At 35.1% G+C, this 22,023-nt stretch overlaps 3 protein-coding genes across 3 annotated transcripts; all 3 read left to right on the top strand.

Moving 5' to 3' along the window:
- Positions 1-10,286: 10,286 nt before the first annotated feature.
- LOC145667582 (uncharacterized) lies at positions 10,287-12,482 on the top strand. The gene is made up of 5 exons (XM_081735049.1): positions 10,287-10,399; positions 10,779-10,862; positions 11,361-11,534; positions 11,879-12,019; positions 12,326-12,482. The coding sequence occupies exons 1-5, from the start codon at positions 10,365-10,367 to the stop codon at positions 12,480-12,482; spliced, it is 591 nt and encodes a 196-aa protein (XP_081591175.1). The 5' UTR covers positions 10,287-10,364.
- A 633-nt stretch (positions 12,483-13,115) lies between these two features.
- LOC145667583 (uncharacterized) lies at positions 13,116-15,788 on the top strand. Its single transcript, XM_081735050.1, has one exon. It carries the CDS (start codon positions 13,116-13,118, stop codon positions 15,786-15,788), a length of 2,673 nt encoding a protein of 890 aa, XP_081591176.1.
- Positions 15,789-20,635: 4,847 nt separating this feature from the next.
- On the top strand, positions 20,636-21,667 carry LOC145667584 (uncharacterized protein F54H12.2-like). Its single transcript, XM_081735051.1, has one exon. It carries the CDS (start codon positions 20,636-20,638, stop codon positions 21,665-21,667), a length of 1,032 nt encoding a protein of 343 aa, XP_081591177.1.
- The last annotated feature ends 356 nt before the right edge of the window (positions 21,668-22,023 follow it).

Genomic DNA, 22,023 nt, shown 5'->3' on the forward strand with positions numbered 1-22,023 from the left:
GGTCATAGCGCCGAAAGGAAGTATTTGTGCTTCCAAGTTTGTCTATACTTTTTGTCTTATCTTTGTGTCAGGAATTACTTACCAAACGTTGTCGGTGTTGTTTTGAAAGACCATATATTCAAACCACTAAATTAAGTCTTTACTTGTACGGAGAGAAGATGAGTCAATTGCGTGTGATATGGTCAATATAGTCGCTAATTTAAATCTAATGAAATTGATGCTAAAATTCACCTTAGTTTGGTCATTGTGATCGTTAAAAGTTAGTGGATTATAAGTACAAGTGACGTCCCGTGAATATTTGAATAAATTGTGTTCTTTCATGAGCAATACACTAAAGCGCATGCTTCCTGCGAGTGTAATGCCGGTTCAATTTCCGACAAGGGTAGGAAGACTGAAATAAACCTGCGTGTAGTAATTCTGATTCCATTGAAGCAATAGTTCTCGTCTTATTGACATAACGTTAGTGTTGAGAAGAGACGTGAGACTCCTAATCAGTCAAGTCAACGTAGCTAAATTGCTTGTACTTTGATTTAATTACATGAAAAATAGCGAGTCGTTAAAAGATCATGAAGTATAATTAAATGATCTTTCCGTTTGATTAAATAAAAGAGAAAATATATGGAGTCAGATGCCTGCTTTTGACAAAATAATTTATCAGATAAATTCACACATTCTATTCAGTGCTCAGTGAATTCAGTATTTCATTGGGTTCTCATATAGAGTCCATATCCTTCCGAGCGCTATGTATGTGGAGCTGATGCTAGTGTCCGTGTTTATAACTGCGGGATGTGGTTTAAAAACAGATAAATGTAATTCTCTCAATATTATTAACGCTCACGTTCTGTTACCGGCAGATAATAAGTACGAATCTTCATTACACAGTGTAAAACCAGTTTTTATTCTTGCGCGCCGCAATTTTCTCCTTGATTTCAATTTAGATATTAACTTCATTTTTAAAGATACACAATGTTCGCATGTGTTTGGACTGTATGAAGCTATTGAAGCATACGCAAATGAATGTCCAACAGTATTTTTTGGTCCAACGTGCGAATACAGTCTAGGTAAGTAAATTGTTTCGTACAATATAATCACTGTTTTATTTAACTGTGTGTGAAATTAATTGGACAGAGATATTTTTGGGGGAACACGAAGAATGATCCTAGGCCCAGTAATGTAAAGCAGTATTGCTGTATTGTTCAATAAGGAATCGAACCCAGAGCACGCGTGCTAGTCACTTGGCCACTATGGTTCTGGCAAGTTCCAAATTAGGGATGGCCAATTCCAGAATCCGGAAAGTAAAATCGAAAAAAATCACAATTCGGAAAAATCCAGAATTCGGAAAAATTCCAGAATTTTTCTGAATTCCAGAATTTTCTAAATTCTGGATTTTTTCGAATTCGTAAAGTGAAATTTCGGATCCGGAAAATTTTGGTCATTCCTACTCCAAACATAACTTGTAATCGGGAATTTAATTCTAATGTGATCGGAGGAGCTGTGGTGGCTCAGTGGTAGAGCGTTCATCTCTGGTGTATGAGGTCCCTGGTTCGATCCCAACTCGGGTCAAATGAAATGTGTGGTGGACAAATACCGTGCGTGGACTTCCTCGGGCTCTCCCGTTTCTTCCCACTTTGATCATTCTACCATTTCTCATCATCATCCGTTTCCTTTAGCCAAGCCGGTATAATCGTGGGACGTAAAACCCAAAGATTTCATTTTTTTCTAATGTGATCAGATGGTTGAGGAGGGAATGCCTCAATCAAATGTTACGTTGGCGACAAGATAGCTTAAATCATGTGGCTCCATCGTAGGATTGAATATACCTATATAAATAAGAAATGAATTACGTCTCAGAGTTGTGTTATTACAGTAGACTTCCAAACTATGCAAATTCAATGTGGAAACAGATCCATAACTTCCGACTACAATAGACGGATAGCGAGAGAGAAAACCTGTTCATCTGAATTCATATCAAAAATGGTTTCTTCCTGTCTCTTACAATTATGAAATTTCCAAACTATGCTATGCATTAAGTGTCCGAAGTCTTATAGAACGGCTTTGTCCGTCCGTCCGTCTAGAACTAGAGATGCAAGGGCTCGGAAAAAACCCGGCTTTTTTGAAAAAAAAAAAAAAAAAACTCGGTATTTCTGCTTCGCATTTTTGCTTGGGAAATTTTGGGCTTTTTTCAAAATTGTGCTTTAAATTGATAAAGCAGACTTCGTTTCGCCTCTCTACAGCACAAAAACTCATTTAATTAGTGGTTGATGTAGGTAATAATTAGAGCAACCCAAATTATGCTTTATTTTTTGTGTAATTATGCTTTTTTCCCCAAATTATGCGTTATTGTTAATTTCAATCATTGTTTTATATTAATCGTGTATGATGTAAAATATTTACTATACATTAAATATTCTAAATATATTGATCTATTTATTAATATTTTATGCAACCAGTTTCTTTCATATTTAATGAAATTTCTACTTAATGCATTGTAAAGAGATATGCTTTACTCGAGTCAGTTTTTGTTTGACTTGTGTACGCCTTAGAGGTGCATATATACAGAAAGGGAAAGTAAAAGATATCACCAAAAATACAGAAAGTACTCAAGTTCAAGAGGTACACATAACAATATAGTGTGGAGTTCTTGTGTACTATTCATTGTTGGCGGAAAGTTTTCTTCATTTCCTTCTTTTTCTCCACATCAAAGGATTACACCGAAAAGTTTACAGAAATAAAAATAAGCTTTTCATTGTTGCATTGTTATGTTCTCAATGATTTTGCATTGTAAATATTGGATTTAAAAAATATTAATATAGTATGTTAAACTTGCAGTTAAACAGAATTTTCCAAGAATTGTGCTATATATTTTAAATTATGCTTTATGCATTATTTTCTAAAATTATGCTTTATTATGCTTTTAAAATTAGTTACTTATGGACCCTTTAATAATCACAACCATGTTCAAGGTACCAACCATATGTCTAAATTGCTATTATGCTTTTCGGTTGCTCTAGTAATAATATAAAACCTAAAATAAACCATGAATTTCGAAAAGATTTTTAAAAAAAATCTTAACAAATTTACATTATGAATTCCTAACGATTAACCAATAGATGTAATAATTTTTTAACCTCTTATACACAAAAGTAAGTACTTTTATTTTAAAAAATGATACACAAATAACTAGCAAAATTGTACGTAGTATTTTTACTTCAAAATATCACACATCCTCTTTTTGAAACAAAATAAAATTAAATATGAGAGAAATACATTTATATGATAATCTTAAAGGCTGCACATCAAGAGCTTGGTTTTGGATGCTTCTGCACATTCTTGAAACTTTTAAGTTTTAACTTTCATATACATTGTATGGATATTTCGAACAAATTTTTCATCATTGGTCACATACGTAATAATCTGTTACCACTTATTAGGTGCTTCGGAAATTGCAAAATCGGTAAAATTCCGAATTCTATAATGCATTGACTGTTCCTTAAGCTTGTTTAGAATCGGGCAAGTACCGGTACCGAATTTTCTGTTCATGGACCATATGCGTAATAGACTGTTCATCTTATCGTGTGGTTTCCTAGGCTTATAACCACCATCACAGTTTACCCAGTTCTGAAGGTTTCTGAATTTTTAAGGACAGGAATTCAACTTTAAAAAAAAACTATGGAATACATTTAAGAAGAGTGGAAAGAATCAATCACTGTTTCAATTTACAAGAAAGGCGACAAAACTTACTGTAATAATTAGCGAGGCATTTCTCTTAACATTATATTAGTAAGATTGATTCAATACGCAGATGAAATTATTGGAGATTATCAGTGTAGATTTAGGGAAATCGATCAACTATCGACCAGATATTTACTATTCGATAAATACTCGAAAAGAAATGGGAATATATTACCCAGTGCATTAGCTGTTTATTGATTTTAAAAAGGTTTACGACTCGGATAGGAGGGAAATATTGTACAATTCTTACAGAATTCGGAATACCGAAAAAGCTAGTTAGATTAATTAAAATGTGTTTAAATGAATCCCAGAGTAAAGTCCGAGTAGAAAAATCCTTGTCCATGAGCTTCAATGTCGAGAATGGTCTGAAACAAGGAGATGCGCTATCGCCATTATTATTCAGCATTGTTCCGGAGTACGCTATAAGGAAAATTAAAGACAGCAACCAGGCCCTAGAGCTGAATGGTATTCACCAGACTATGGGGTATGCTGATGATGTAAATTTAATAGGGGATGATGGGAGAACAATAGAAAGAAATGCATAGGCCTTACTAAACGCTTGCAACGACATTGGTTTAGAAGTAAATGCAGAGAAAACTAAATACATGGAAGTTCACTGGGATCGTACTACGGCAAAATGTGGATGCGCTAAAATATGAAATAATACTTTCGACAAAGTGGATACTTTCTCAAATATCTAGGATCGATATTACCAGACGAAAATCATAATTATCCACAAATAAATTTAAATGTCGACTGAAATCAGGAAATTCGTGTTATTGTTCAATTCAAAATATTTTGTCGTCGCGAATTCTGTCGAAGAATTTAAAGCTTAAAATATATAAAACGATAATCATGCCTGTTGTTCTGTATGGTTGGGAAACATAGTCGCTTGCGATGATGGAGGAACGCGGACTGAAAGCATTTGAAAATAAAATCCTGAGTCGAATATTCGGACACAAGAGGAACGGGAATGGGGGAAACTTCATAACGAACTGCATAATTTATACGGTTTACTAAACATCGTTACGGTCATCAAGTTTAGGAGGCTCAGGTGGGCAGGTCATGGAGCCAGAATGGAAGAAAAAAGGAATGCTTTCAAAGTTTTAACTGGAAATCCAATAGGAAAACGTCCATTAGGAAAACCTAGGGGCAGATGGGAGGACAATATTAAGATGGATCTCACAGAAATACGAATACAAAGAAAAACTGGATCCAATTGGCTAAGGATAGAAGTCAATGAAGAGCTTTTGTGAACGCGACATTGCACCTTCGGATTCCATAAGCCATATATAGAGAGAATATATTTAAGTTAAGCCCAACTGCACAACAACCATGAGTGAGTAGTTAGTTTTTGCACTTCTATCGGAAAGTCCTGGATTCAACCCCGAGTTCGAGCATTTTGACAAAAGTTTTTCTTAATTCCATCTGTGAATGTAGAGATAGTGCGTGTACTGTTTATCCTGGCCGACTTCCTTTATCGTTTTTAAATCGCTGTTATTACTAATTACCAGCAGTGACGGATTTGCGAAGGGGGTTAGGGTGGGGATGTCTTACAGATTGAAGCCTGTATCACGAAATTACGGAATTTCTAAAACAATCGAAATACTGTATTTGTTATGCCTTTACTCATAAACTTCAAGCTCTCCTCAAATAAAAATTAGGTATTTTTGAAAAATTAAACATTAATATGGAAAAACCCTCCCAAAATACTTTTCTAAATCCGCCACTGATTATCAGTATAAAATGGTCTTCAAGGTTATATCCGGAAGATTATTGCTGAATACAAACAAAACGAAACATTAGTTATGCCTATACTCATAAACTTCAAGCTCCTCCCAAATAAAAATTAGGAAATTTTAGAAAAAACAAACATTAAGCAGAGAAACACCTCCCAAAATACTTTTCTGAATCCGCTACTGATTATTTCTATAAAACTGTATTCAAGATTGTATCCGGAAGATTATTGCTAAATCATTGCACAGCTACAGTATAACAAAAATGTAGAAGTACGCTCTGACAGATATACTGACAAACGTACACTCTGACGGATATATTGAAAAACGTAAGTTTAACTTATGTACTAGAAGCTAGAGTAGGCCTGCTAATCTCTACGAAATGAAACACGGATGACTGAAAAAGATATGACGTAGAGAAGAAGAAAATGTCGATAGCTAAGAAGTTAAAATAAAATTAAATATCCTCTGCAATTGCTCTCAAATACTACGTACTGTATGTTTACTTTAATTCATAAAACATGTGATCCATCCATCATGATGGTGAATTCCAGAGCGAAATATGGTATTTAGGCCATGAAATCTTATTTAACTTTAGAGTATACTATAAGAAAGCTATTCAAATAGAAAAATCATGAAAATGAAAAAAGCCAAAGTAGAAGTACTGGAGAAGATGCAGGGGTCAAAGGTCATGGAAAATTCCAGGGGGGCAAAGGTCATGGAACATACCAGAAGGGTCATCGTAGATCATGGCTATGGAGAAGGGAGGGGGTCATCTATCGTAGAAGAGGACAGGGTAGATGACGGGGGGACAGGGGGGGAGACTTGAGATGGGTCATCATAGATCATGGGTATGGAGAAGAGTTGAGTTGAGTTGATTTTAGTTTAGCGTCCCGTTCAGCAGCGAGGCTATATGAGACGTGGACCTACTGATTAACGTGGAATCCGAACCACATGAGCTCCCGCCGGGAATCGAACTCGGGTTGGGTATGGAGAAGAGAGGGGGTCATCTATCGTAGAAGACGACAGGGTAGATGACGGGGGGGGGGGGAGATTTGCTTATGGTGAATGATGATAGATGATACTAGTAATATCTGGTTTGTACTTTCTTTTTCGGCATAACAGGGATGTGAAGTCAATGCGGTGAGAGTATATGGCAGAGGAAATTTGTTTAAATAAAGAATATATGAACTTCTTTAGGAAATATTAAATCTTTACTGTTTTATAGGTATACTCTGTACGCTGAACGATAGGAATAATGAATGGATAGGTCCCGGATTCAATTGCTGCTGGAAGCGTTTTGAAAGAAAAATGATTACAGTGGTTGGGATAGGACCTTGACGTGTAGATTCATGTCACATATAGCCATGCTTGTGAACGGGACGATTACTTTAATGCATTGTCAGAAAGCAGAGTTGTAAAATAATAATATGTCACCTTTGATGTTTTAAAGCGTGGATTGTATATTTAAAAAAAAGGGGGGGGGGGATAAAAATGCAAAAGTAAGCATTCCTGAGGTTATATGAAAAGGGACTAGTGTTTTAAAACGAGATTTTAACTATTACTTGGATATGGTATGCAGCATAACCTCTCCCTACAGGGATCAAACAGTGGATATGTTCGAGGCGGAATGTAAAAAAAATGAATACTTAATATAGGTATCGACACATTTTTTTCTTAACATTAAGAAGCCGATTGAAAAAAAAAAGAAGTTTATTTTATTCGTATTGAAAATAATAAATATATTAGGGAGGGAGATCTGTTACTTCTGATGACAGATGTTAAGTTTATTCGCCTTGAATTAGAAGTAAAATCATTAATGAATCACAACATTATTATTTTAGTTTCGGTATGTGTACGAGAAATGTTGAGAAGTTTCTAGTTTGTTTCTGGAAGTTTCTTAAGACTGTTAGAATGGAGATGAGTCGTTATTGACGTAAGTTTCAGAAATTGGGTTGTTGTTTATTATGGCTGATTCGTCAACTATAGATGCGTCACTGTTGAAAGAGTAATGAATGACTAAGTATTTGAGAAAAGTGTTTATCGAAGATGAGCTCATTGCTACTTGTTTACTCTGAGTGTTATGACTGATAGTGGACGTTGGTCAACTATAGATGCGTCACTGTTGAAAGAGTAATGAGTGACTAAGTATTTGAAAAAAGTGTTTATCGAAGATGAGCTCATTGCTACCTGTTTACTCTGAGTGTTATGACTGATAGTGGACATTGGTCAACTATGGATGCGTCAGTGTTGAAAGGGTAATGAATAAGTATTGGATAAAGTGTTTATCGACGATGAGCTCATTGCTACACGTTTGCTCTGAAAGTAATCAACCGTAAATGGAACTTGAGAAACTTCTCGTAGTTGGTAATTGTATTGGAATATTTAGAAACGTCGAGAAGCGTGGTGACTATATCATTGATGATTATTCTTGAAATAAAGTAAATACAAATTAATTAACAGGATTGATTACAATTTTCTTTTTTTTTTCTTGTGGTGATTAATCCACTACTTTAAGTTTAAAAAAATGAAAGCAATAATAGAATTTCAATCTTATAAAAATAATAATAATCAATTCATAGTGAAAGAAATATGTATTGTAGAAATTAATACGTATTCTTTCGGGCACTGGATAGTCCGTTCTCCGTATTGCGTAGATAGGTTAAAGGAAAAAGAAGCACGTTCAGCAAAATGGCTATGCGAAAATTATCATGGTATTATGTGGGAGCATGGCGAAATATCTTTTTCTAAAGTAAGAAAATTATTAATCGAATACAGCAAACCATGCAGACAAATATACACAAAGGGAAGAGAAAAAGCAAAATATTTAGGTAAAATATTAGGAAGAACAGTAATAGATTTGGATGATATATATTTTCCTAGCTTAAGAAAAATGACTTGTTTGGAGGGCATTAAATGCTGTTATCATAGAGCAAGGAAAGATAAAAATTATTGCTGTGCCCTTGAAAATGCAACCAAATTAGTACATTACGGTGAAGTTTTTAAGCTATTGTAGTTTATATGAAATTGTCGAGGAAACGAAAAAAAAAAGGGAAATATTTGAGTCCCACGATTACGTTTGTTCGGTTAAGGGAGACGATGATGAAAGCAAGTTAATGATGATAAAGGAATTGGTGGAATGTGAAAGCGGGAGGAAACAGGAATACCTCTTGAAAACCCGTGTGCACAATGTTGTACATCGCAAACTTACTTTCGGAGGGGATCGAAGCGGGGAGGGGGGAGTGCACACATGAAAAGTAAGCGCTATACTAGATGAGTCAGCGTAACCCTCTTGTAAAGGAAACGAATGAGGATGGAAAGTGTGTAATATGAAATAATTTGTGTAATGTACTTAATTACTTCTGTTAGTACGGGGTAAATCCTCCTGAGTTTTATTAGTGCATCGAGTGTCAGAGTTTGATTTCTTGTGGGAGAATCTTAAAAAATCGAATGAATACAAGGTTTGAATTCCACCTTAAACTGCAGGTTTAATGCTTCATATAGCCTTGGTGCTGGAAAAGGGTAGACCTTTCCCATGACGATATGGATAGCGTATGTATCTTTTGCATTGGAGATCTGAGTTCGATATCTGGTGGAATCTTGCGGATTCCATGTTAAGCTCTACTTCATATATCCTCGGTGTTGAAAAGGGATGTTAAATACTGACGCTATATGAGAACGATGTACAAGTGGAATTTGAATTATTGTAATGCTTTTCTTAAGGAAATTAAACGAACGTGAAACTACATGGATCATAAGCATGTATGGGGGGGGGTCGATAGTAGAGCGTTCATCTTTGGTATGAGGGGTTAATGGTTTGATGAAAGGGGGTTTGTGGTGAACAAATAGTATGTGCGGGTTTTTTCATAATTCTTCTGTTTCCTCGTACTTCCTTTAATGTATGTGGTATAATAGTTGGATGTAACATTGGGGGGGGGGGCGCGGTGGCTGAGTGGTAGAGCGTTCACCTACAGTGCTTGGGGTCCTGGGTTCAAACCCTGCTCTCACCTTGTGGACTTTGTTGTGGACAAACACCGTGCTGGTGGGTTTTCTCGGGGTTCTCCCGTTTCCTCCCACTTTCTTCATTCCACCATTTCATTCGTCTCTCATCATCAGCACCTCCTTTAGCCTAACCGGCATAACGTGGGACTTAAAAACTCAAAGATTTCCTTTCATTTCATTCGGATGTAACATTCAGAGATTTTATTTTTTTAAAGAAATACATGTTAAGAGTGAGAAACAGGGATTACAAATTAGGGAATAACATTTATTTTTGCAATTATTAGGATATTGGTTGAGTGTATTGAACACAGAGGTTAAGTTGAAAAAGTGAATCACAGCAATGTGTTCAGATTAGTAAATTTGTTTCCTAGTGGGTAACGCAAGTACATTTTTACGCACTTAATTTGATGCATTTCAATTTGGGAATTAGCTTCTTCTTAATTTATCGTGTTTTTGATTGAATGATGTCATGCTATTGTGAGAAACTACTAGCAGAAATGAGATGTAAAGCATGAATTTAGTCATAGCATATGCTATGTTGTTATATTGTATATTAAAAAATGAATGAACTGGCATTGTGTCGCTAGATTTGTAGAAACTTTGAGAAACTTCATGTGGCATTTCCGGATAAATCCAGTGTTGTGATAAGAGATAACTAGTTTTGACCTGTGTTGTATGTGTAATGGTGACCCTTGTACTCTGCGTTGTGTTGTGTTGTAAACATCCTAGGTGGCCCCTGTACTTTGCGTGGTGTTGTAAACATCTAGAATATACGGTGTGCTAATTTTATGAGTATATATAATGGGTGAAGATGGAAGAGTTTGTATAGTTTAGAGCATTTTGTGACGCTGTGCAGAAGACGCTGTGGGAAAAGCTTTTGAGCATCATCAAATCATGGCTGACTGGAAGAATACATTGAACGACTTGAAGTAAGTAAGAAGAAAATTAATGTTTAAAGTTTGTAATTTTTAAAAAAGATAACAAATAATGGATATAAACTTGAAATTATTCTTAAATTTAAACTGCATTAACGTAAAAATATAGAGTAAAACTGTCTTTTGATGCATTACTTTATGAAGTTTTATATAGTAATTTCATGTTGAAGAAGGTGCTTTGTGATGAATAAATAACATGGGCGAGAGTTTTGTTAGGATGTTCCTTTCAGACACACTTTAGTTCATTATTTCAGTCATTCACATCATTTATTTAATTTTATTTACACTTTTGATGAAAGAATGGAGAAGATAATATGAGGTTTTAGTGAAGATAAATTATATAATAACGATCATTTATTGTAATTTCTTATAGGGTACTAGATGACCTCTTAGATCGTGTCGAGGAAGAGCTTCAGCATAATGAAAATGAATTTGGGGAAGAAAACGAATCTCAGAGGTATGTCATGGGAAAGTTTAATCATAGAAAAGTTTCGAGATAATTTTTCTTTAAGAACACTTTAAAAATAGGAAATGTATGTTATAATGATCGTTTGGATTAAGAACACTCGTTAAAAATAATCATAAATTTGAATGATTGAGAAAAAAATATTCTAGAGTAATTAGCTTTTGTAGTCTTTAAAGAAATTTGAGTTTGCTTTTTAATGTAAAGGTTTTGTTAAATTGAAGAAATCTTGCCTTTACAACGGACATTTATATTGCTTTAGTGTATTAGCTGCAATTTAATAAGAATTAATTTTTTATTTTATAATACTTCCTTGGTGTGGTTACAAAATGGAGGGTCCACTAAAATTGTACTTTCAATGTTGAAATAAATTTCTTTTAGTCTTATGGAAGAAGGGGATAATATTATTTAGTATGATAATATGTAAAAGAGAACTAATTTCAGAAGACTTTCTACTTAATTGACATTAATTGTGGATCTTTTGTATGTTAGGTCCATGGAGATCATCCTAAGGGAAGACGCACCACCCCCAGTGTCGTACGAACGGGACTTCTCTCTTACGCAAGCTTTTGGAAAGGAATACTTGCGTAATGAGAAAGAGAAGCAAAAAGAGGAGGAGGAAGAAGATGGGTGTGATCTTCAAGAATATCATTTAGGAGAAAACAGGTTAGTTGTACATATTTTTTTCTTTTTACATTCTCAACCTCATAAGAAACTTAAGTTATTGTCAAGGATAAATTTATATTGTTGATTATTATTTTATCGTAGTATCAGTGAAATAATTTTTTCGTGGTTTTAAGAAGAGTAATGTTCAGCTTAAACATGAATAATTAACGAGTTTAGTTGATTTTAAAATTAGCGAGACCTGCACTTACTGATGAATATGCAATCTGAACCACATGAGGTCCCACGCATAAGCTGCGTATGTTTAGCCAGAAAGGAGTTCGTGGATAGTTATTTACTATTATGTATTACAGCATAAACAGTAACTGATTTTTTTATTATTATAGGTCCTTGGAATCGTTATTAATGGAAGGCCCATACCCGTCATCGTCTGCCAATTGGGACTTCTCATTAACTCAAACGTTTGGGAAAGAAGTTTCAACTGTAGAAGGTGGCCAAGAAGCAATGAGACAAGAAGAAGAAAGCATGTAAGTATAAATCATTAAAAAAGTTTTTTATTTATTCTTAATTTAGTAATAATTTTACGTTGCTAAAACGAGAAATATTAATGTATAAAAGTACTTCAAATGTCTATATTGTTAATTTTATTTCTTAGTTTGTGGAAATAATTAAATAAATAATAAATTGAGAATAGGTTATGTGATTTCTAGCTTCATATATAAACATTTTTTAATTGTTATAAAAAATAATAAATTGAGAATAGGTTATGTGATTTCTAGCTTCATATATAAACATTTTTAATTGTTATCTAATCACTTTTTTCTTAATGATAGGTCCTTAGAAGACTTGTTGAAACAAGGCCCTGAACCGTCGCCTTCGTACAACTGGAGCATTTCAATGACTCAAGCGTTTGGGAAAAAAGAAGACAATATGGTAACGAACAACGGCATAGAATCTCAAGAGGAAAAGCGAGGAGAAGAAACCATGTAAGTATGAAAATGTCATTTCTTTTGGGAGGGGGGGGGCACCAACTCCAGTCTTTGGAGTAGAACATTGTTATTGCTAATCATGAAGAAAAAAATGTATGGAATAAAATTTTTCGTTGGAGGGTGGGGACATAACCGGTTTTTAGAGTAAGACATTATTACTAAATGTAAACCATCGTTTAGAGTTGTTAAAAAGAATTATTATTTTTAAAGTTTGTACTTTACACAATTATAGTGCTTACTAGTTGTAAAATTTGGGGAAGAACTATTATTTTTAAAGTCTGTACTTTACATAGTAATACTGCTTTGTATCTGCACATTTTTTGCGGGGGGGGGGGCACCAATGCTAATCTTTAGAGTAAAATATTGTTCTTGGTAAGTGTAAACCATCGTTTAGACTTCTTAAAAAGAACTATTAAAGTTTGTACTTTACACAATAATAGTGCTTACGATTTGTAGATTTTAAAGGGGGGGGGCACAAAGGCAGTTTTTAGAGTATGTCATTGTTATTATTGTTGTAATTTATTAATCATCCTTTAGACTGGTTAAAGAGAACCACTTTTTCCAAACTTAGTACTTTACAGTCGACTTTCGACGTCGTAAAACTGCTCACACGTGCTCCGAAAAATTTTGTAAAATGTGTAACCAATATGTGAACCAGGAACATCAATGTTACATCCAAAAAGAAAGAGCAGCTAAAGTGAAGAAATTTCTTTATATTGCCTATGACGTAGAAACCATGCTAGTAGATACAGTTGACCCAAATGTAAAAGATTATGAAGTAAATTTATGTATTGCTATCCAGCGATGTTTTTCATGCATAGGCAATTCGGATTTGGAGCACTGTAAGACCTGTGGCAAACGAACTCATGTCTTCCGCAGTATTGGTGAGTTCGTAACATATGCGCTAAAACCGCGCCCAAACTTTACGATGGAAGTATTTTTATCACATTACGGAGCACGTTTTGACAACCTCTTCGTTTTGCGTCATCTCCTCATAGAGCGTAAGATCATTCCGAAGGTGATTCTCCAGGGTAATAAACTCATTGAAATGAAAATCGGGAATAGGAAAATTTTCAGGGACACATTTAATTATATGCCCTTAAAATTGGCAGATTTGCCAAAAGCTTTAGGCCTAAATACAGTTTCGTTACGGAAGGGAGATTTCCCACATTTAATGAATACCAGTGAGTTTCAAAATTACCGTGGAGAAATGCCTTCGCTACACTTTTATGATCCTGACAGTAGATCGGAAAAGGATCGGGAAGAGTTGTTGAAATGGCATGCACAGTGCGTAAAAGAGAATGTTGTTTTCGACTTTCAAAAGGAATTAATTGATTATTGCATGAATGATGTAGTAATTTTGATTTCGGCCATAGAAAAATTTACAGAACTCATAGAAAGTGTGAGTGCTGTGCAGCCATTTCTTCAATGTAGCACTCTTGCATCACTCGCAAGTTTAATATTTAGAACCCATCATTTGCACGAAAACCAGCTGGCGATTATACCGCCATATGGTTTTCGCCATCAAGACAGGCAAAGTGTAGTAGCTTTACAGTGGTTGCTTTGGTTAGAAGAAACCACTGGAAAGCGACTACAACATGCTGGTAACGGAAATGAAGCAAGAATCGGTGGTATTAAGGTTGATGGGTTTGACTCTACAACTAACACCGTATTCTTCTTCCATGGATGTTACTGGCATGGCCATCACTGTATTGATGGATCGAAAAATCAAGTGTTATTGGATGGAACTGGGGAGACATTAGCGCACAGATACGAGCGCACGATAGGTATAACGAGGTATCTAAGAAATTTAAAATACAATGTTGTGGAGAAATGGGAATGTGAATTCAGAAACGATGTACGATCCAATCCACATTTAGCTGCATTTATTCGCAATAAATGTGCGAATTTGGTAGATCCTCTAATCCCAAAAGACGCATTTCGAGGTGGTCGGTGTGAAGCCTTCCGCTTATTCTATGATGCGACTTCTTTGGGAAATGAGGATACGTATGTATCGTATCTGGACTTCACATCCCTTTATCCATATCAAATGAAGTCAAAAGCACTACCTATCGGACATCCCAAAATCTATACCAAAGATTTTCCAAATCTAGAAGAAGTGAACGGTCTTGTCAAATGTTCTGTGCTTCCACCCCGTGATTTGTATTTGCCAGTCTTGCCATACAGTGTTAACAAGAAACTCATGTTCGGACTATGCCGTACGTGCATGGAGAATCAAAATCAAGAAGAATGTTCCCACACGAAAGAAGAAAGGCTCCTGCACGGAACATGGGTTAGTGAGGAACTGAAGTTAGCACTGAAGAAGGGGTACCAAATTCAATGTATATATGAAGTGTGGGACTTTAAGATGGCCAAGTATGAGCCTAATATCTCAAAAGGTGTTTTCGAAAATTACGTAAATTGTTTCTTAAAAATAAAGCAAGAAAGCAGCGGGTACCCCTCAGACTGTGTCTCTGACATTGAAAAAAAGCAATATATAGCTGCGTACAAGGAGCATGAAAATATTCAATTAGATCCAGAGAAGATAGAATATAACTCTGGACTAAGATTTATAAGTAAGCTCCTACTTAACAGTCTCTATGGCAAGTTTGCACAAAGAACAGATTTGTTGGAGACTGTCTTTGTGCGTAAGGTAGAAGAGTATAACAAGTACATGTTTGGGCCACAGTACGAAGTTCATTCTCTTCTACCAATGGGTGATATTATGGGCATAACTTATCGCAATTTAGAAAAATACGATAAGCCTAATCGCACCTCTAACATTGTACTGGCAGCTTTTATTACGGCATACGCGCGTATTGATTTGTATATGGCCATGGAACAGGTTGGACAAGGTCGTTTACTGTACTGTGATACAGATAGTGTATTTTTTGTTTGTAAGAAAGGTGAACCTTCCCCGTTAACTACAGGTTCGTACCTCGGGGAATTAACCAATGAGATTCCTGAAGGTTGGGTAGTTAACTCGTTTATCTCTCTTGGCTCGAAGAATTATTGTTATAGAATGAAAAATGTAAGCAATGGGGAAACAAAAGTTATTTGCAAAGTGAGGGGGATTACATTAAATTTTAGAAACAAGCAAATAATTAATTATGAACATTTCAAACAAATGGTATTGGGCGAAATAGATAAACGAGTTTTACACAATCCCAGGAAGATCATGAGGAAACGGGGTTACAGGGTAGTGTGCGCACCGCAAGATACTTGTCATCAACTCGTATTCAACAAACGAAGGCGAGTTGATGATGATTATTTTGAGTCTCTTCCATTTGGATATAAACATCCATAGATATTACTTACACCAGTGTGTGCATTCATCAGTAATACTTAACCCAGTGCGTATTACATTTTCTAGTCAGTATGGCTTTAACATTTAATCATCCATCAACAATATTAATCTCCGGCCCAACCGGGGCAGGGAAAACAGTTTTCGTAGATCGTCTTTTACAACACAAAAATGAATTATTTCCTGAATATTTTCAAAGTATTACTTGGTGCTATGGGTCTGTGTTACCTCAATTACGATCAAACACATCAAACATTGAATTTATTGAAGGATTACCAGAGATGCAAACGTTTCATCCACCTTCACCAGGGTTAATTATTATTGATGATTTAATGACGGAAAATGGTCAGGTTGTTATTGATCTCTTTACTAAATATTCACATCATAAAAATCTTACTGTTATTTATATTGTTCAAAATCTTTTCCATAAAGGACGACACATGCGCGATATCTCTTTAAATAGTCATTATATCGTTTGTTTTAAAAATCCGCGTGACAGGTTACAAATACAATGTTTAGCACGTCAAATTATGCCAAGATGTGCAAATGAAGTGGTAAAGGTCTTTGAAGACGCAACAAAACAACCTCATTCATATTTACTTTTTGACATGACGCAGTCGATTCCAGATGCTCTGCGTCTGCGCACAAATATTTTTCATGGAGAAAATACGATCGTTTATGCTCCTCCTAAAGAATGCATGAAGAGCTTTCAGTTGTATTAGTATTCACCATGAATTGCTTGAAGAAACACGCAACCACGTTGCGCGCTCTAAGTAACTCACGTGGAAAGCGTTGCAAACAATTATTAACCTCGGCTCCTCTTGGAGCTATACGTGCCATTGCAGAATGTGCAGCAAACACTCTGCGGGGTAATGTTCACATTTCTTCACTACAAAAAGCTCGACTGAAGCGGCATAAAAACATTTTGCGTCAGTTAGCTGCTAAGCGCGTACCACTTCGAAAGAAAAGAAAACTTTTATTACAAACGGGAAGAGGCTTGTTACCATTGCTTCTTGCACCTATCATAAGTGGGTTAGCTGGAACATTATTTTCACGATGAGTAAATTACAGAAAATGTTACTTATTCCCGAGCGATTAGCTACGCAACTACACGCCTCAACTCGAAAGTCGCAAACACATCAATCAAGGCTAGATCATGAAATGAAACAAATTCTTGATCGAACGGATGTGGATGATAAAGAAAAGTGGAAATTATACCAGCAAGCTTTGCATCGTTATCTTCAATTTGTCTCTCATATTAGGGAACCTACTCAAATTCCTATTATTTCCAATAATACTGACACAGAAATAGATAATCAAAAGCATGAAAAGTCAAATATTAGTGAAATTATTGAATCCGTACCAAAATCGTATCAAAAACGTGCAGAACTTCTTTTACGAAAACTTTTAGAGTTTAGTAACAAAGTTTCGTGGGACAAACATGGAACTGTTACTATCGATGGTAAACCAATTGAAAATTCTAATATTATTGACATAATTAATGATGTAGTTCGTCCGCGTAAAACAAAACGTAACCCCGTAGGTATATCTCAGTTTAAAGATATTCTTCAACAGATTAACATACCTCAGGAATATCTTGGTCAGTCAGTACTCTTAGGATCCAGTTCTAGAAAGGGAAAAAGAAAAGACCGAAAATTGTCAAAAACACCATTGATTTCAAAATGGGAGAACGTGTAATGAAAAGGAAATTATATAAAATCTATTATTCCACGTCTCATCCAGCTGGTTTTTCTCATGTACAGAAACTCTATAAAGCTACTAAGAAAAAATATTCAAAATCCAATATTAAAAAGTGGTTACAAAGTCAAGATGTGTATACTTTGCATCGACCAGCTCGAAAAACTTATCCACGGAAACAGTATTTTGCCACCACTTACAACGAAACTTGGCAAATGGATCTCGCAGATATGCAAGGAATAGCAAAATTTAATAAAGGTTTCAAATATATTCTATGTGCCATTGATATTTTTAACAAATATGCAAATTGTGTTCCAGTAAAAAATAAATCAGGTGTCACCATGAGCAAAGCAATAACCAAAATCTTTAAGTCGTCCGTCTATAAAGAGCCACCTGTCTACTGTCAAACCGATAAAGGTCGCGAATTTCATAACTCTCAAGTACGTGATGTGTTTAAAAAATTTAACGTTAAACATTACAGCATAGAATCGGAATTGAAGGCGGCTATATGTGAACGATTTATACGTACGTTAAAAGAAAAACTTTACAAACATTTCTCAGCAAATCAAACCTACAAGTACATTTATGTTTTACCACATATAGTAAATGCATATAATCACACGTATCATAGTAGCATTCGAATGCGTCCTGTAGATGTGAATGAAGATACTCTCCTTCAGGTTTGGAAAACGTTGTATAAACAAAATTCCAAATCAAAACCCAAACACTCAAAGTTAGAAGTTGGAGATTATGTACGTATCAGTAAATACAAACATAAACTTGAAAAGGGATATCTTCCGAAATGGACACAAGAAATATTTATAATTGCAAAAAAAAGTTCCGTCTAATCCCGTTACTTTCCATCTTCGAGACTGGAATGGAGAAAATGTCAAAGGTATTTTCTACGAAGAAGAACTACAAAAAATATTTCTGACGCCGAATCGAACCTTTCTCATTGAAAAAGTTCTACATAGGCGGGGTAAGAAGCTGTATGTGAAGTGGTTAGGTTATCCTTCATCTTGTAACTCATGGATAAAAGAGTCTGATATTCAAACGAAATTCTAGTATGTGGTTTGATGTGTTTCGGTATGGATATTCGTCGTGAATTTTATGTAACGCTTCCCTCCAATGCAAGTATGAATATATTTACAGATAATACTGTAGCAAGTTACACCACCAAATTAGACGAACCTATTGAATTGGATGGTTCGTGGGAAGTCTCCCTAACAGAGCTGCATATTGTGTGGAGTTTTTATAATATTATTCCGGGTGATAATAGAATTATCTCTAGTATATATAATAAACGTACTAGTGAGAATGTGAAACGTGAATATATAGTTCCATTTGGATTTTATTCCAGTATTTCTCATATTCTCGCAAGTACTGAAGCTCTTTCGAGTTTGTTTCAAGTAAATCCATATACTAACTCACTTTATATACAAGGAATGGTGACTCCTGAACAAAATGTAAAAATATCATTGGCACCTAATTTAGCTCCTGTGTTTGGTTATACTACACATATTCCACAAACATACACATCAATTCATGTGAACGCGAGTCAAACGAACGACTCTCCACAACCAACACTTACTAAATTAGAAGCTCCTTACCCTTGTAATTTAGACTTTCATATACCACATGAAGTCAACATTTGTGTAAATATTGTTCAACATCAACCCCCATTCGGTGGATTACTAAGAAAAGTTAGTGTTGTTGAGTATGAATACGGTCGTATAAAATCATTTGTATTTTATCCTCGTCAGTATATCCGGGTTGAAAAACGATATTTCGATACTATTCAAGTCGATTTAAGAGACGAACACGGCAAGCTATTGCCATTTCAATTTGGAATTTCAAGTATAACATTACATTTTCAAAAATATCTTTGATCATGATTGTGGAGGGTAATGATAAAAGCTTTTACGTAACTCTATCATCTAATGCTTCACTAAATGTTTTCCCTCAAAATACTCCTTCTCATTTTATGAACAAATTAGAAACTGAATTAAAATTATCTTCATCTAGTATTTCTAATGAAAACTGGACAGTTAGTCTAGCAGAAATTCATTTTCCTAATACATGTTACAATGTAATTCATGGACAAAACAGTATTCAAGTGTCAGTACTAGAAAATGGAAATAAAATTATGTTGAGTAAAATTAAAATTCCACCTGGATACTACCCAACAATTCAAAATCTAATAGAAAAAATTAATAGTCTAACTGATTTATTTCATATTCGATTAGATGCAAAAAGAAATTCCATTCATCTCACTTATAACTCTACGTTAAAGGAAATAAAATTTTCGCCCATTTTATCTTTGCAACTTGGACTGGAACCCTATAAAAATGCTATTAAACAAACATACGGTACAAAGTATCCACATCTTGACATTGGATATCCCCAACAAATTTTTATTTATACTAATATTATTGAACATCAAATTGTAGGGGACACGAAAGCTCCGTTACTACGAATAGCAAGTATTTCCAATTCACAATACGGTCGAAATCAATCTATTGTATTTAATCCGTTGCATTACTTACGATTGGCTAAGTTCAACTTCAATACCATTGAAATAGTCTTAAGGGATCACGCGGGTGAAAAATTACCATTTCAATACGGGACAGTGACAGTGAAACTTCATTTTCTAAAAGTATAAACATGCCTAAAAGGAAACAACATATGCAAATTCATGGGTTCGGAGAACTTCCATACTTTCGTGGACCTGTATATCAACGTGGGCATGGGTTAGGTAGTTTCTTTAGTGGCCTTTTCCGTGCAGCTGTTCCATTACTTAAACAAGGTGCAAAAGCTTTAGGTAAACAAGCCTTACATACAGGAATGCAAGTAGTTGGAGATGTTATTCAACAAAAACCCTTAAAATCATCTCTGCAATCTCGACTACGTGAAGCTGGTGAAAACTTGCAAGCAAAAGCAGAAAACAAAATTCAACAACTTCTTAGTGGACGGGGCAAAAAGAAGAGAATATCTCGCCGACGTCTTCGTAAACAAGCAAAACATCCTACTCAACAAAAGAAAACAAGGAAACGTAAAATATCTATAAAGTTTGGACCTCCTTTAAATCCGCCTCAGTTGAAAAAAAGAAAGCTTAGCAAAAACAACCGTGATATTTTTGATCCATAAAGGAGATGGCTTTTCTACATCCTAACAGTCATGCATGCTGCGATTCGGCATTAGACCTAGAAAGTGTTCCTCCCACCGAAACAAGTATTGAAGATTCTACAATAGTTGAATACAGACCTGTATCAACTCTTAGAGACGATGGTCCAATTGAATTCTCTATTCCTGGTGATGGTGCAAATTATATTGATCCTGCCCATATTTACTTATATGTTTTGTGTAATATTACAAAAACCGATAATAGTAAACTCTCTGAAACAGCTGATACTGTAGCTCCCTTAAACAATTTTCTACATTCCATGTTCCAGCAAGTTGATGTTTCTTTAAATAACACACTAGTAACTGCTGCTGCTGGAGGATTTTATCCTTATCGTGCTTATATAGAAACGCTTTTAAATTACACTAAAGAAGCTAAATCTACACATTTAACCAGTGCTCTGTGGTATGAGGATACCCCTGGTAAATTTAATGACTGCAATGATAACAATAAAGGGTTTAAAAAGCGATTCTCATATGCTGCAGGGAGTGCTACGTTTGACATGTTTGGGAAGCTACACTCCGATATTATGTCTCAGGCAAGACTGCTAATCAACAAAGTTGGAGTACGTGTCAAATTACATCGAAGTAAAGATTCGTTTTGCTTAATGGCACCTGCTGACTCTTCCTGTAAAATACGTTTGCTTGATGTTATATTATTTGTTCGACATGTTACTGTTAGTGCAACAGTTGGTCTCTATCACAACCGAGTATTACAAAAATCTACATTAAAGTACCCCATTACAAGAGTTGAAACAAAAACTCATACTATACCTCAAAATGTGACATCATATAATCTCGACAACATCTTTATTGGAAAACTTCCAAAACGAGTGATCTTTGGATTTGTCTCCAATGATGCTTATAACGGTAAACTTGAACTAAACCCGTTTTATTTTGACACTTTTAACGTTAATAAACTTCAACTCCTCGCAGGATCGAAAAGTATACCAATAACACCTTTAACTCCAAATTTTCAAAACAAGTTATATGTTCAATGCTAATATTCCCTCTTTTCTGGAACGGGAACTTTTTACCAAGATACAGGAAATGCTATATCACGAGAGGACTACCTAAAAGGATATACTTTATATGCATTTAATCTTTCTCCTAACGTTAATCAAAATAACGGAAGTTGGGACTTGATTCATGAATCATCGCTCACTCTTAAAATTGGTTTCGCATCTGCTCTGACGTCATCTATCACGTGCATCATTTATGCTGAGTTTGATTCGCTCATACAAATTAATGAAAATAGAGACGTTCTTACGGACTACACACAATAGTCAGTCAGTCCTCAATTTACTGCAAAAGACTACACACACGTAAAAATGATTCGTCTTATTATTGACTTTGTCGG

The sequence above is a fragment of the Thermobia domestica genome, chromosome 13, assembly GCF_964235325.1.
Source record: "Thermobia domestica chromosome 13, izTheDome1.hap1.1, whole genome shotgun sequence".
NCBI lineage: Eukaryota > Metazoa > Arthropoda > Insecta > Zygentoma > Lepismatidae > Thermobia > Thermobia domestica.

What these genes read in the sequence shown, in the direction of transcription:
- LOC145667582 (XM_081735049.1), top strand. Translation starts at nt 10,365, where the DNA reads ATGGCTGACTGGAAGAATACATTGAACGACTTGAA. An exon ending in GAAGAAAACGAATCTCAGAG is followed by an intron (nt 10,863 to 11,360) that starts GTATGTCATGGG and finishes TTTGTATGTTAG; the next exon opens with GTCCATGGAGATCATCCTAA. An exon ending in TATCATTTAGGAGAAAACAG is followed by an intron (nt 11,535 to 11,878) that starts GTTAGTTGTACA and finishes TTATTATTATAG; the next exon opens with GTCCTTGGAATCGTTATTAA.
- LOC145667583 (XM_081735050.1), top strand. Translation starts at nt 13,116, where the DNA reads ATGTGTAACCAATATGTGAACCAGGAACATCAATGTTACATCCAAAAA.
- LOC145667584 (XM_081735051.1), top strand. Translation starts at nt 20,636, where the DNA reads ATGGCTTTTCTACATCCTAACAGTCATGCATGCTGCGATTCGGCATTA.